Source organism: Harmonia axyridis, chromosome 2 (assembly GCF_914767665.1).
Source record: "Harmonia axyridis chromosome 2, icHarAxyr1.1, whole genome shotgun sequence".
In the NCBI taxonomy this organism is placed as follows: Eukaryota; Metazoa; Arthropoda; class Insecta; order Coleoptera; family Coccinellidae; genus Harmonia; species Harmonia axyridis.
In genome coordinates this window covers 28,327,741-28,342,364 of record NC_059502.1, presented here as the reverse complement: position 1 = coordinate 28,342,364, position 14,624 = coordinate 28,327,741, and the positions used below count along the sequence as shown (strand labels likewise).

General features: G+C 33.0%; 3 protein-coding genes across 3 annotated transcripts; 2 read left to right on the top strand and 1 right to left on the bottom strand.

Annotated features, from left to right (window-relative positions):
- Nucleotides 1-2,247, top strand: LOC123674142 (heat shock protein 70 A1-like). Its single transcript, XM_045609023.1, has one exon. It carries the CDS (start codon nt 139-141, stop codon nt 2,080-2,082), a length of 1,944 nt encoding a protein of 647 aa, XP_045464979.1. The 5' UTR covers nt 1-138; the 3' UTR covers nt 2,083-2,247.
- Nucleotides 2,248-2,550: 303 nt separating this feature from the next.
- On the bottom strand, nt 2,551-5,137 carry LOC123674143 (palmitoyltransferase ZDHHC3). The gene is made up of 5 exons (XM_045609024.1): nt 3,883-5,137; nt 3,640-3,776; nt 3,342-3,426; nt 3,098-3,283; nt 2,551-2,821 (listed from the first exon to the last, which is right to left on the bottom strand). The coding sequence occupies exons 1-5, from the start codon at nt 4,144-4,146 to the stop codon at nt 2,636-2,638; spliced, it is 858 nt and encodes a 285-aa protein (XP_045464980.1). The 5' UTR covers nt 4,147-5,137; the 3' UTR covers nt 2,551-2,635.
- A 346-nt stretch (nt 5,138-5,483) lies between these two features.
- On the top strand, nt 5,484-8,180 carry LOC123674144 (transmembrane protein 208). The gene is made up of 4 exons (XM_045609025.1): nt 5,484-5,762; nt 5,820-5,969; nt 6,224-6,360; nt 7,819-8,180. Exons 1-4 carry the CDS (start codon nt 5,757-5,759, stop codon nt 8,039-8,041), a joined length of 516 nt encoding a protein of 171 aa, XP_045464981.1. The 5' UTR covers nt 5,484-5,756; the 3' UTR covers nt 8,042-8,180.
- The last annotated feature ends 6,444 nt before the right edge of the window (nt 8,181-14,624 follow it).

Sequence of the window (14,624 nt, the reverse complement as noted above, 5' to 3'; positions counted from 1 at the left end):
GCCAATATTCAAAGAATTTTATTACGAGCTAACAAGCAATACTCAGAGCGAAAACTTTGAGATATTTCACTCTTCCTTACACAAAAAAAAGTGCAAAGTATTTTAAGTGCTATTTCTACGTAAATTTTGAGAGACAAAATGGTTAAATCTCCAGCAATTGGTATTGACTTGGGAACTACATATTCCTGCGTTGGTGTGTGGCAGCACGGAAAAGTAGAGATCATCGCAAACGATCAAGGAAACAGAACAACACCAAGTTATGTGGCTTTTACGGACACAGAAAGGCTCCTTGGAGATGCCGCGAAGAACCAGGTGGCGATGAACCCCAGTAACACAGTGTTTGATGCGAAAAGGCTCATCGGAAGAAAATTTGACGATCCTAAGATACAGCAAGATATCAAACACTGGCCATTCAAAGTCATCAGCGAAAGTGGCAAGCCCAAAATCCAAATAGACTTCAAGGGAGAAAAAAAAGTATTTGCACCAGAAGAAATCAGCTCAATGGTATTAACAAAAATGAAAGAAACCGCAGAAGCATTTTTAGGAACATCAGTAAAAGACGCAGTTATCACAGTACCAGCATATTTCAATGATTCTCAAAGACAAGCTACAAAAGATGCTGGTGTCATCGCTGGATTGAACGTGTTGAGGATAATAAATGAACCAACAGCAGCTGCGTTAGCCTATGGCTTAGATAAAAATCTAAAAGGTGAAAGAAATGTACTCATCTTTGATTTGGGTGGTGGAACGTTTGATGTCTCCATACTAACAATCGATGAAGGAAGTCTATTCGAAGTAAGATCCACAGCTGGTGATACACATCTCGGTGGTGAAGATTTTGATAATAGACTGGTTACTTATTTAGCAGATGAATTTAAAAGGAAATTCAAAAAAGATCTGCGAAACAACCCAAGAAGCCTACGGCGATTAAGAACAGCAGCAGAACGAGCCAAACGCACACTGTCATCTAGTACAGAAGCAACAATCGAAATAGATGCCTTGTTTGATGGAATTGATTTCTACACTAAGGTAACTAGAGCGAGATTCGAAGAACTTTGTTCCGATTTGTTCAGAGGCACCTTACAACCTGTTGAAAAAGCTCTAACAGATGCAAAAATGGACAAGGGATCTATCCATGATGTTGTATTGGTTGGAGGTTCAACAAGAATTCCTAAAATCCAACAGCTTCTGCAGAATTACTTCTCCGGCAAACAATTAAATCTTTCCATCAACCCCGATGAAGCAGTAGCATATGGTGCGGCAGTCCAGGCAGCAGTATTGAATGGCGAGCAAGATTCTAAAATTCAAGATGTACTTCTCGTTGACGTAACACCTTTATCCTTGGGTATTGAAACAGCAGGTGGTGTCATGACAAAAATAATTGAGAGAAATGCAAGAATTCCATGCAAACAAACTCAAACCTTTACCACATATGCCGATAATCAACCAGCAGTTACCATTCAAGTGTTTGAAGGAGAGAGAGTCATGACAAAAGATAATAACCTGCTTGGTAACTTCGATTTAACTGGAATTCCACCAGCCCCTCGAGGAGTGCCAAAGGTTGAGGTAACATTCGATTTGGATGCAAATGGTATTTTGAATGTATCGGCAAAAGATACTAGTTCAGGCAACTCCAAAAACATCACAATTAAAAATGATCAAGGAAGACTCTCACAAAAAGACATTGATAAAATGGTGGCAGATGCAGAGAAGTATAAAGAAGAAGATGAAAAACAAAAACAAAGGATCGAAGCTCGAAACAAACTTGAAGCTTATGTTTTCCAACTTAAACAGGCAGCACAAGATTGTGAAAGCAAATTGAGTGCAGAAGATAAAGCTACCGTAGAGAAAGAATGTCAAAATTGCCTACAGTGGTTAGATTCCAACACTTTGGCAGAAAAGGACGAGTACGAGGACAAACAGAAACAACTTACATCCATCTGCAGTCCTATCATGGCCAAGTTGTATGGAGGGGCTCAAAATGCTAATAACTTTGGTGGAATGCCTGGAAGCTGTGGACAACAAGCTAGCGAGGGCTTCGAAGGCAGACGAGGAGGACCTACTATTGAAGAAGTTGATTAAACTATTGAAGGGTTAACTTTCTCTCTCCATCATTTTGGCATTTTTCTGCATTAAGTTTTTTTGACGGAGAGTGGATTATATTAAAGATTTTCTATTTTTTCCAAATTCTCTTTTACTATGTGATTTAATTTTTTTGTCAATTTCTAATAAATTCTTTCAAAATTAGGTAGTTATATCAATGAATAATTTCAAAGAAAATTATTTTTCCTGAGATGACCTAAATTTAAAAAATTTCAATTAAATAGAATGGTTTCAGATTTGGTTATTAATTCAACGTTTAAATTCAGTAATATTTGGATTAAAATGAATTTTTTATAAGGAATTGAAAAAATAATTTCAAGGTCTCGTAATTTCATGTTTAGTCAGCTATCTGGATTTCCACTAAGAATATTCATAAAGAGTGGAATTGCTTGACTATTTGATATTCAAAATTGAACAGGATATGTTCAAATAAATCAAATAAGTTTGGATATGTAGAATTTTATATTGGGTTACCATTAAAAATATCACAAAAACAGAATATGCTCATGTTCAGTTTTACAAAATGTAATACTTATACTGAGTAGAAGTAATGATCTGTTTTATAACTGGGTGTAGGCTTAGCGAATGGGGAAAACCACAATAAGGAAAATCTTCCAAAAACAGCTTGTATACTTTTCCATCTCGATTTTTTTGCCCATGTAGCTTGTTCTTTCTTCAACTGCTCTATTCCAGTCTTGTCATTCCATATTGCTTGTACCTTAGAAAACAAAATGATAAAGGAATCGTGAAATAAAGCCCACAGTTCAAGTAATTGTTCAATGAAAAAAAGAACAACTAGGCTATATGTTTCAAGTAGAATACAGACTTCCTTGAATAATTATTTCATCAAAATCAAACCCTACTTTCATAGTAATAGCCTACTTGACCTTCTATTGTAAGCTTGATAGCATGTTCAGTATGAAATGTGGAAAGACTGAAAGTTCCAATAAAACAGTGTATATGTAATATGCAATTTTTGAATAAAAAGTCATACCTGTGTAGCCAGCATGACAAGGGTGAAAATTGCAAATAACAATGCTTCAAATATTAAAAATAACAATAAAACAACAGTAGTTGGTGGATTGTATGCAGTACAGTCTTTCCATTCATGTCGAACGCATGTTAACATCTGATTAACTGCCAAAGTCAATGCGTGGATAGATATGCTTGCTATATAAAACTGAAATGGGAGATGGTTTAATTCCTGGTGAATGAAAACTGTTGACAAAATTACTCACTGTAAATAATACGAAATATTTTTGATTATTTTCACCAACACAATTATTAACCCAAGGGCAATGATGGTCCATTTTTCTGACACACCTGTAAAATTCAAATATTTGATAAAATTGCCTCAAAAAAATATTTTTCTGCTATATTTTCAATTTCTAATGATTTCCTTGTATGCTTTCATATTTCAATAAAAATTCCCCTTCACATGAAACATTAAACTTCATTCCACAGATTTCCATTATTGAAATACAAATTTTCATTATATGAAAGGTGATATATCCCAAGAAAAAAAGGTCTACATACCTCTGACAAACCGAACAGTGATGTGCTCTATCAGGTTTTATGCTGCAACATTTAGGGCACTTAAATATCACTTGGCCTTCACGGAAGCCCATTTGACGTATCATTTCTTTTGTAGCATTACCTTTCGGTACAGCACCCTGAAACGAATATCACCAATTTCAACTTCAACTCATATTATTCAGAGAGTTTTCACGATGTATAACCATGAAATATATTATTGATAAAAATTTCCATTCTACTCACCGGATCAGTAAACATAGTCTTCAAGTGTGATGCGAATGCCAAAAAAGCAAGAGTTTGAAATAAAATTATGTTAGCAACGCTATATAAGGAGTGGAGAGTTGGTATAAGAATAACAGACATTACCACAAATTCGGCATAAAATATTAAAAGCCATGTTAATATTGCACAAATTATACCACATATATCTTTAATACACCATATTCTACCACCACAACATTTATTATGAAAGTCTTCTTGCTTATTATTCAAATATTGAAAATCCATGTCTGAAAATGATATCTAAGGAGGCCAGTAAGTACTTTTTTCTTCGTTGCCTTTCATAAAATCAATTTTCATTGAAATATCACATCAATATAATGTAACCAGCAAAAATTCGTACATTAGATAGTCGGCTTTATTCAGAAAGTTTAGCAACTTAGCATTTTCCCATTTTCACCAATTTGAATGCTTCTGAGACGTCAGAATAAATACACTTCAGGTTTAAGGTTTAATCACTTGACACTTGTTGGTTTATAAAATTTGAATAAAAGAACTACGGTATTTTGACAGGCTGAACGGCTGAAGGGTGTTTTAGACGATGTTCGATATTTTTATAAAAAATAACGCTCAATGATAAAAGTATCTCAGAGTAATAAACAAACTATGTTTATTACTCTATGATAAGTATAGAAAATTTTGCTGTCAAGCTCAAAAATATAACCAGAAACATGAACAATATAACTGCTAAATTGGATGAAGTACATAATGATTATTTACAAGCACTGATGAAGAAAAGAATTATTCTCATACGAGTGAGAAACAATGAGGATAAGCTGTACAAAAAGTTGGTTGAAGAGAAATATGAGTTCCTAAGAATACAAATCATACTCAAATCGAGTTATGAAAGAATTAATATGCTCAAAGACAAATCGAAAATAGCTAAAAAAATTAAAAAAACACTATCGGAAAATTGTGCGATTTTGGACGAAATTTGTAGAGCATACGAGAAGAGAGGAATGTCATTATTCACGATCCTCAGTTTGAATAAAAGTTTATCGATATGTCCAGTTTCCCACGAAAAATATGAAGAAATTATTGAAATATTATGCAAATTCAATGAATTCTTCAGAAAATTGGAGGAAGAAAAACATTTTCACGTGATCGAAAAAATTTGCGAAACAACTATGCACTGTCAAAAATTAAATCTTAATGAATTTGTTCCAAAAAATGTAGACGTAGAAAAAATATGTTCTGAATTTATAATGAAAATTAAAAACTACTTTCAATTGCAAAAGTGAAGTGAGTAGTAGAAATTAGAAATAACTGAGTTTAATGGATGAAATAAAATATTTTTCTATTTCTTTGAAATTGTTTTTCCTTAAGTATGTCATAGTAAATTTGAAAATTCCAGAATATATTTGACGTCTAAGGAATGCCTAACAGGGTGCAGTATGAAGAGCCAATAAAAATTACGGATTTTTTTCTATATAACAGTTATTTTACAAAACTAGATTTTTTTTCTTAAAGAAAATTCGTCTAAATAAAATTCAAATAAATTGAAGTTCTGAAAGTAGGCGAAATATTCTACTTTTGAGTTCTAAGCTAACCTATATTGTTCATTTTGAAATGTCACTTCCAATTTCCACTAGTATGCCACTAGCCCCACTGTCCACAAGAAAATATCTTCCAACGTGGAAGTTGTTTTAAACTTATTACTCAAAATCCTATCGTCTTTGGGATATGCAACTTCGGAGAAATTGAGCATTTTATATTTTCATTACAATATTTAAACTAGAGTCTATCTTCCTTATTCAGACAGAAGTTCATTGTTGTTATCGATTTTTTTGAATTTATTATTGTTTTTTGAAAATAATTGGATATTTACATAATATATAATGAATGTGAGTCATCTCTTACATTAAATTAATTAATTAATTACATATTCCTGAATTTTGCAGCCTCCAAAAAAAGGAAAACAGGGAACAAGAGGAGCCAAACAAATAGTGGAAGAAAATGTTGAAACCTTGAAATTCTATCGCAATTTGGCCTTAGGAACTACTATATTTGCATTTCTTATAATGCAATTTTTATTTTCTACTTCTATTACGGTGAGATAGTTTTATGAGACTTTTTCAGAGTACAAATTTCTCTTAAATTATCAAAATTAAATGAAATTATAATAACTAATCTTTTCATGGGTCGAGAAAAATCTCTTATATTCCAATATGTTTTTGAATGAAATCTGTGCTGGTTTAAAACATTGAAATTTTTTATAGCATTATAATTATATTCTTAATGTCTTTTTATCATTGCAATTATGTAAAATGATAAAACTATTGGCAACATTTATGAATTCTTTTAGGTCCTATTCATTTTATCGTGTATCATTCAGTTTGGAGCCTACAAGTTTATGGCATATATGTCCAAAGCAACATATTCAGAAAGTGGACAATTAATAGATAGTGGTGTAGATTTGAATATGGCTGGAGGAATATCTGAGTGAGTGATAGCTGTCTATCTTTTATACTGAGAAATTAGGTATGATTCCCATGCTGCATTTACCAAGGAGATTAGAAAGCTCTCATAGAAATGAACTAAACACACTATATCTTGTTCATTTCTATGAAATTTTTCTGATCTACTCAGTAAACATGATATATAACAGGAAGGGAACATTCACAGAGCTTACCAATACAGTACCCATAAGCCAAGAAAAGGCCTTAAAGGGTTCCGCAAAGGTTTCAAATTAATATTTTTCATTGCATGGAACTTATTTAGTCTCTGTTTATTCCAGATACTTAAAAATTGTACTTTGTATTGAATTCATTTTATATTAGTTTGAGTTAAGGGTGCTCTATTGATTTAATTCGATATGCTATTTTGACTCTGAATTTTGTGAATGTAGATGGTGAATTGTAATTATTATTATCGTTATTATTGTACAAGGTGTCCAAAAAGGGTATCGGGTATTTGTTTTGCCGCTGCATTTAAGAATGAGTGACGGGGGGATTGTGAAGGGGATCGTGATGTCGGCAATTTTTTGGAGTTTCAGTGACGATGGAGCAGTATCCAGGAACACATCGCGCTTTTTGCGCACGAGAGTATTATCGCAACGGTGATTCAATAGTAACTTCTCAACAATCTCCACGTTTATATCGTGAGGAATATCGTACACGCCATGCACCAAGTGATGACTCCATTAGAAAATGGATCCGGATGTTCGAAAATACAGGTGCGACGATAAAAATTCAAGAATTTGAACGCCCTCGTTCAGTCCGCGAGGAAGAAACGGTCCTTATTTTCATGAAAATCGACGAGGCCAACCACTCAATGTAAATAGTGACCGTTATTGCGATATGCTGCGAAACTTTTTGGGTCCAAAGTTACTGGAATTTCAAGATTATAATTCAAGAACGTGGTTTCAACAAGATGGGGCCACTCGCCATACAACAAATCAAGCAATGGTAGCTGTTGAAGAATTATTCCCTAATAAGGTCATTTCGCGTAGGAGTAACATCAACTGGCCTCCCAGAAGCCCCGACCTTAGTCCACTTGACTATTTTGCATGGGGGTACATTAAAGGTAAGGTGTATGAGAATAATCCAATGAATTTGACCCAATTGAACCAAAACATAAGGTCAGAAATGGCCGCAATATAGAAAGCTATGTGTCAGCGTGTGATCGCCAATTTTCATTCCCGATTAGAAGAGTGCCAGCAGCGTAACGGTCACCATTTAGATAACATAATCTTTTCCAAATAATTTTCCACTTCATGCTGTAATAATTAACAATAATTTTTTTTTTAATTGTAACTAGTTTTTGTTTTATCGAAGTTACAAATACCCGATACCCTTTTTGGACACCTTGTATATTTCAAAAGGCATAACTTCAAGTATCTGAATAACTTTTCATGTGTTCATCAATTTAGTATTTATAATTAAGATGTTTTTTTTGCAGGCATGTGAAAGATGTGATTCTTTTAACATCTATTTGTCAAGTAACATCACTTTTGTCCTACTATTTTTGGCTTATGTGGTTATCTGGACCTGCTAGGGCATTTTATCTACTTTGGAAAAATGTACTAGGTCCCTACTTTTTCCAGGCTCCTCCAGCTCAGCCTGAAATTGATGAGAAGAAACAGAAGAAGATGGAGAGAAAAATGAAGAGAATGCAAAGATGATAAATTGAGTAACCTAAAAAGGTTGATTTAATTGTTATCACTTGAAAAATGGAACAATTGTTTTTTCATTTTTATTTATTGAAATTTTTCTATTTTGTTAAGCAATAACTTTTTTGTTAATAAAGTTGTATATAGAATATTATTGCAAATTACTAAACTGGAAACTCATTCAAAAATTTAACTTCTTCTATATTTGGAACATATTTTGTCTGACAATTATTTCATGAAGTGGCTTTAAATGAATTTGATTCAATGTGTTGAAAATATCCTCACTGATCATAAAAAACGAGCTTGTAGATAAAACTCCTTGCGGTTTCTTGAAAATTTTGGTCAGAAAATAAACCAATATAGAAAATGTAAGGGCATTTCAATTTTTGCTTTATAGCAATGCTAATTTGGGCTTATTATTCGAATTAGAAAACGGTTTATTTCCTCTTGTTTCTTGGAATTTTTGAAATAATTTAAAATTAAACATTGCAAAAAACTTTTACGACATTGCAAAAAACATCACTTTTATGATGGGTAACAAACCTATTGCAGGAGTTAATAAGATTTGAATATTCTTTAAAGCTTGGTCCAATTTTGCTTATAAACCTTATAAACGATTTTACAAAAAATCAAATATAATTTTCCTGTGAATCAATAATCTTTCATTCCTCTTAGAGTAAGCAAATCTTCAAATTGCATTCAAATATGTATTTTGAAACTATTTTCACAGTAGGTATATTTTATTATTTCTCTATATTATTATTTGAACCCGTAAGGAGCGATATGGAAAAAATTTTTCTTATGAATATCAATACAAAAAACTGTGCCAATGGTTGTGGTACTAGGCTTTCTCGTCATTCTCTCCTAAAAAGTCAGCATCTCAAGTACATTGTTTTCGATCCGATGCGACGGTCCTTATTGTAACACTATTTTCAGTATTTTCTCCCTAGAAGTTCTAGGGTAAAGTCGGGCATTCCAGGCCAGCGGGGTAATACCGACCGGACAGTTTCTTGTGTATTAGCAACCATACAACTTTTATGTGTATTGTGGATTGCATAGGTGGCTAATGGAACTATTCATATATGTATGTTTTAAACAAAGCTGTATCTAGGTACTATTTGCGCGTGTGGCAATATATTAGACAGCACAGCGCCTCGCATTTTCGAAGATTTTTTTTTTAAGAATACACAATATTATACAGGGTTTATATGAATAGTTGCGAAAAAATTCAGGAAGCGATTCCTTGTCACAAAATATTGTGGGTCTATCACATAAACTTTTTTTTATATTATTTATTATATTTTTTTATACATGAAACCGAGTTGTGATCTTTCGAATTATTTCGCTTGGTGCTCCAATATTTTTTCTTTTGATAATTTTGGGCGCCCCTGCGGACCTTGCGCCCGTGGCAAGTGGCACCTTTGCCACGACCTAGATACGGCTCTGGTTTTAAACATTTGTTGTGGAGCTCTTGCATTTTATGAGTGAAAAAAGTATTTTGTGCTATTTATTATAAGGATTCCGTATTTTAAATGTATGTTAATTAATGTTTTTTTTAGTGTGTTTTGTGCCTAGTTTATAATTTCAAGGTTTATCCTCAAATCGTCACAAATTTTAGACAATCAAAACAAAAATGGCGTACATATGGGTTAGTACCGGACAGTCTAAGGAGGGGAACTCCGGCCTTTCGGTATCACCCAATTTCGGTAAAATTAAAGGAGAATAAATTTCATGATAAAAAAAATAAGGTTATAGGTATTATTTTTTCTACATTCATGTTAAAAGCAAAACTTTATTGAACTATATTTAGTGGAAAAAGAAGTTCCTTATTGCACTAGTGCAATAAAGTTTTTATTGCACTCATCTGTCATTCTACTTCAACGTGCTGTCACCAATTGTTCATTCACTTTCAACATTGAGGGTAAAAATTAAGTTTGAGTTAAATTGTTCGTAACGTATTAGTTCCTGTTTCAATGCAAATCGATATTAATAATAAAGTTGCGCTTTTCATTTTCCTACACCTAGTACCGCACCTCAATAAATCATTTTTTGCTTTTTGCATGAACGTAGAAAAAATGTTGTATGCAACTCGTGCAATAAACAATCACTTTTTGCACTTGTTGCATAAATAACTATTTATGCGACGCAATTATGCCAGAAAAACAACATACGTAAGCCTTTTGGACTAAGGAAGAGTTAGAAGCTGCACTAAATGCTATTGTAAATTGGTTGACCGAGAGACGGGCTGCCACAAAATTTATTTTTCCTAGGTCTATTTTACAACACAGAGAAAAAACCAGGATATTTTGGCATCTTCATTATGCCGAAATCCAATTTTTTCGTCTCATGCCGAAAACGAACTTGCGGGTGAAGTTGAAAAGTTGGCTAATCTTTACTTTGGTATGGATATGAAGGAAGTAAAACGGTGTGCTTTTATTTATGCCAAGTCCAATAACATTAAAATCCTTTCAACCAGGAAAAAAAGGGGCTGGCAAGGTCTCAGTAGCCGGATTCATGTCACGCCATAATATTGTTTTACGAAAACCTGAAGTAACAATCCTTAATAGAAATACTGCATTCAATCGACAGGAAGTTCGATTCTCTGGAAAAACCCGGGGATATAGAAAATTCAGAAGTGATGGAAGGAGTGAATGAGACCACCCCTGAAAACATTACTTCAGCTTATAATGAAGTTAACAAGTCTGTTTCTTTTACAGAAATTATCCCTGTTCCATCATGTTCCAATATTAATACGGCAAAACCTAAAAGAAAGTTTTCTAAACAAAATTCTTTGATTTTTACTTCCACGCCTTGAAAAGAAGGATTAGAATTAAACAAAAAAGAATAATACAAAATCGACTGAAAACGCAAAAAGAAATGTTCCAGGAAAGCATTTCAATGTATGAACCAAGAAAAAAATCTAATAGATCATCGATTAATTATGAAGAAGTTAGAGAAAATGAAGAAATAGAAGGGGAAGACGATGATTTGGACAAGATATTTGTATTGTGTACGGAGAATTTGGAAAGAATGGATAAGTTTGGTTAAGGTGTGTTCTTTGTGGCCAATTGGCACACAAAGCCTGCTCAAATTTAACAAAGGCGAAGAAATTTACATGCGATTTTTGTTTGTTGTGCGGGAAATCCCGGCCATTACACCCTTTTATTATTTATTTTTTTTTACAGTTTTGTTTTATAATGTTTTTTTTGAAACTTAAATGAGTCAAGCATATTGGGTTATTTAATTATTTTCCTAAAATCATTTTGACAATGATTTCATTATCATATATCCTTAAGCGGCCAGCATTTCCCCACTCTACCCTATATTATTATGATGCTTTAATATTCTTCACAATCTTAGACAAGATTTGGTCACACAATACTTAATCATTTCATTAGGGGATGGTGGGGCAACTGAGACACCTTCAGGTTTAACGAGGTATAACTTCCTCAAAAATGCGAATAAAACGATGTTTGTTGAATGAGAAACAAATTTAGGTATTTATTTAATACACAAAACTAACAAAATGATAATTCTTATAGGTGAGAATTTCTTACTTGAAAAAAAACTTCAAATGCCTCACTTGTCCCATATCGTGGGGAAAGTGAGTCCTTTGACTTTTCGTTCATCGAGGCGCTATATTAATACAAATTATTAATTCTTCGTGAAAATTTTTTCAATATGTTTCGTCATATTCTGCTTTTTCTTCATCTGATATTGATTGTGGTTTTCTGGTAAATTTTCTTTTTGTCATCAGAGTTTATTCTCTTTTTTATTCAAAGAACTTGGTCCGGCATTCTCAAAGTCCTTATGACTGCTTTGTTTCTCGCTGTTTTTGATTTTTCTTTGAGTTAGTCTTTATATCATTAATTTATGATTATTTTAGTAATCGAGACTCTCTTGGCCCAATGTGTCATAAGAAGTGAAATTAATGTTTTGCAAAGTATGCTTATGTTTGGAAACGTTCTAAATATCAAGCCTAATTAGGTATATGAGTTTGATGTTATATGATGTATTCTATGAAATATTTAGAATTTCCCTCTAAATTAACAAGAATCCCTGTTTAATTCACCTGAAATATAACAAGACAAAAGTTGAATTACGATAAATCTCCATATCTACTCAAGTTTCACTAATTGTCATAAAGTATTTCATTGACACCACGAGGTAATTGATTCACTCCTGAACTGTATTAATGTTGTTCTCGACAAGGGAGATATTGCGAAAGACGCACTTGCCCCATATGGTTCACTTGCCCCACTCTCCCCTATCAAGGGACATGCATATTTTTTATGAGAAGATGCCGACTGAATGCGATCTTTGAGGATTTGGTCATCTCCGCAAATTGTTATCCGGTGTCGCAAAAATTCACCAAGATTTCTCTCATTCATTTCATATTTTTCAGTCAAATCTGACGTACTCGCATAACCTCGTACCGTAAAGGAATATTTTGTTTTGCTAGGAAATTTACAGTGTTTAAAATGGCCTTCACTTTTCAATTTTCACTTATCTGTTCTAAGCGTTTCAAGTCAAACATATTATTATTATTAATAACACTCAATTCACGATTCTCATGAGATTTGATGAAACAGTTAGAAGAATGCATTGCTTCTTTATGATAATTTGAGTTATAATGAACTGTCAGATGTCCATCTTTACCGAAAAGTTTTGAATACTTCTATAATGAACTTACCACAAGTTTTTCAATAAGCGTGGCCTTATGAATACCTCCATATATTCAACAAATAAAACACATGATTTACAGAAAATATTTGAATAAGTTAACCACGAAAAAGAATGACAATGATTCTATGATAAATAACACTTAACATCCTTGTTATTCTCTCTATGCACTGAGTAAAGTTTGAAATCCCTTCGAGCAACAAATGCTTCTTCATTATATTATATTGATATAATTTGCTATATCAGTTTCATCTGAAGAAGAACCATTAGCATCAACAAAGAATTCTATTTGATATTAGCCGCCGACAACGATTCAAAATTAGAATTTGTTTCAATATCTCTATTGGTAATTGCAGAAATACTATTAGTAGAAGGATGTGCAACGATTTTGTACGCTTCAACTCATACTACGCTACTGTAAATTGTCAATTCATCGTACGTGATTGGTCGCTGATGAAGTGGCTACGGATGCTCGCTTTTCTAGAGAAAAGAACAGAAAGGGATTTTTTGGAAGATATTCAATAATTTTTCGAGACTTCAGAGAAGATACGTACGTTGTTTTCGATTCCAGCCATTAGGTACTAGCTGAAATTGAGATTCGAAATTTAATTTATCGGCGAGATTTGTGTTGGGATTCTCGGTTCATATTAATATGTATTTGCATTCAACAAGTAATAATCTTAATTAATTTTGAAACAGTATTTTTTTATTTTAGAGTCTTGTAGGAACTTGTAGGAACGTATTTCAGATTTGTTGATTAGAAATCCGAGAAGAAGTAGTAAATTCTGGTTAATGTATTCTAATATGGTTGTTCATTTTCTCAAAGCACCTCCCTTGGTATTGGAGGATTACGAAGAACAACTTCCCTTTTGTATTGAATATCGCAAATAAGAACATCCCTTGAAATTTGGAACAGAAACCTTCCTTGGGTTTGAAAATTCGCAGAAAGAACCTCTCTTGGATTTAGAAAATTACAAGGAGAAACCTCCCTCAGGATTGAAACATCACGTGCAAGAACATCCCTTAGAGTTGGAATAGTAGATACATATATGGAACCAATCTCGTTCCTGAAATATTTCCTCGTTGAAATAGAGAATATATCTGCTAATGAAATTGTACCTGAAGTTGGTTTCCGGCGTTATAACATCAACTTTGTTGAATGGGAATAGGAGTACTATACATATAGTTCATGTTGTTCTACTACTACTACTACTAGAGTTATCAAGTACCATCCTTTTTTTAAGGGAGGTGACGTCGAAGGTAAAGGCTTTTATAGACGAATATTTATCACTGATATGATATTTTCCCTTTTCGAAAATATATAACATGATATAAAAGTTTCTCGTCAAATTATAAAATAATCAGTTTAGAAGTTTAGAATTTTTCAAATATCTCGAAATATATTATGTATATCGAAATATTGGAAACAATCATTTTTCAGAAACGCCCTGTAACTCGAGAACGAATCAAGATATGAATGATCTGCATTCTAATATCTTATTATTTCGAAAAAAAAATGGGGATCTTTGAAGATTTTTTCTTTAAGTCTTTAGTCGTCAAAATGCTTTCAGTGAGCATTGAACTTAGGACAACCTGTACCTTTGAGGGAAATAAATGGAATTGAATTGAATATACAGATATTATATTTTTTTAAGGGTACCTACCTACTATTGGCGCATGGATTACGAGCGCTCAAAAGCTCCCGAATTCAAGTCAGTGCTTCTCTCATCTGAAACCTAAGGAAATTTTTAAAATTTCAGGGTGTTGAAAAGTGTTTTGCCGAACGATTCCCAAATTTATAATTATTGAAAATAATAAACCAAAATCAGCGACTGATACTAATTGTAACTGTATCCAATCAAATATAATAAGAAGAAAATCGAACCTATGAGACAATTACATGCGAAAACTC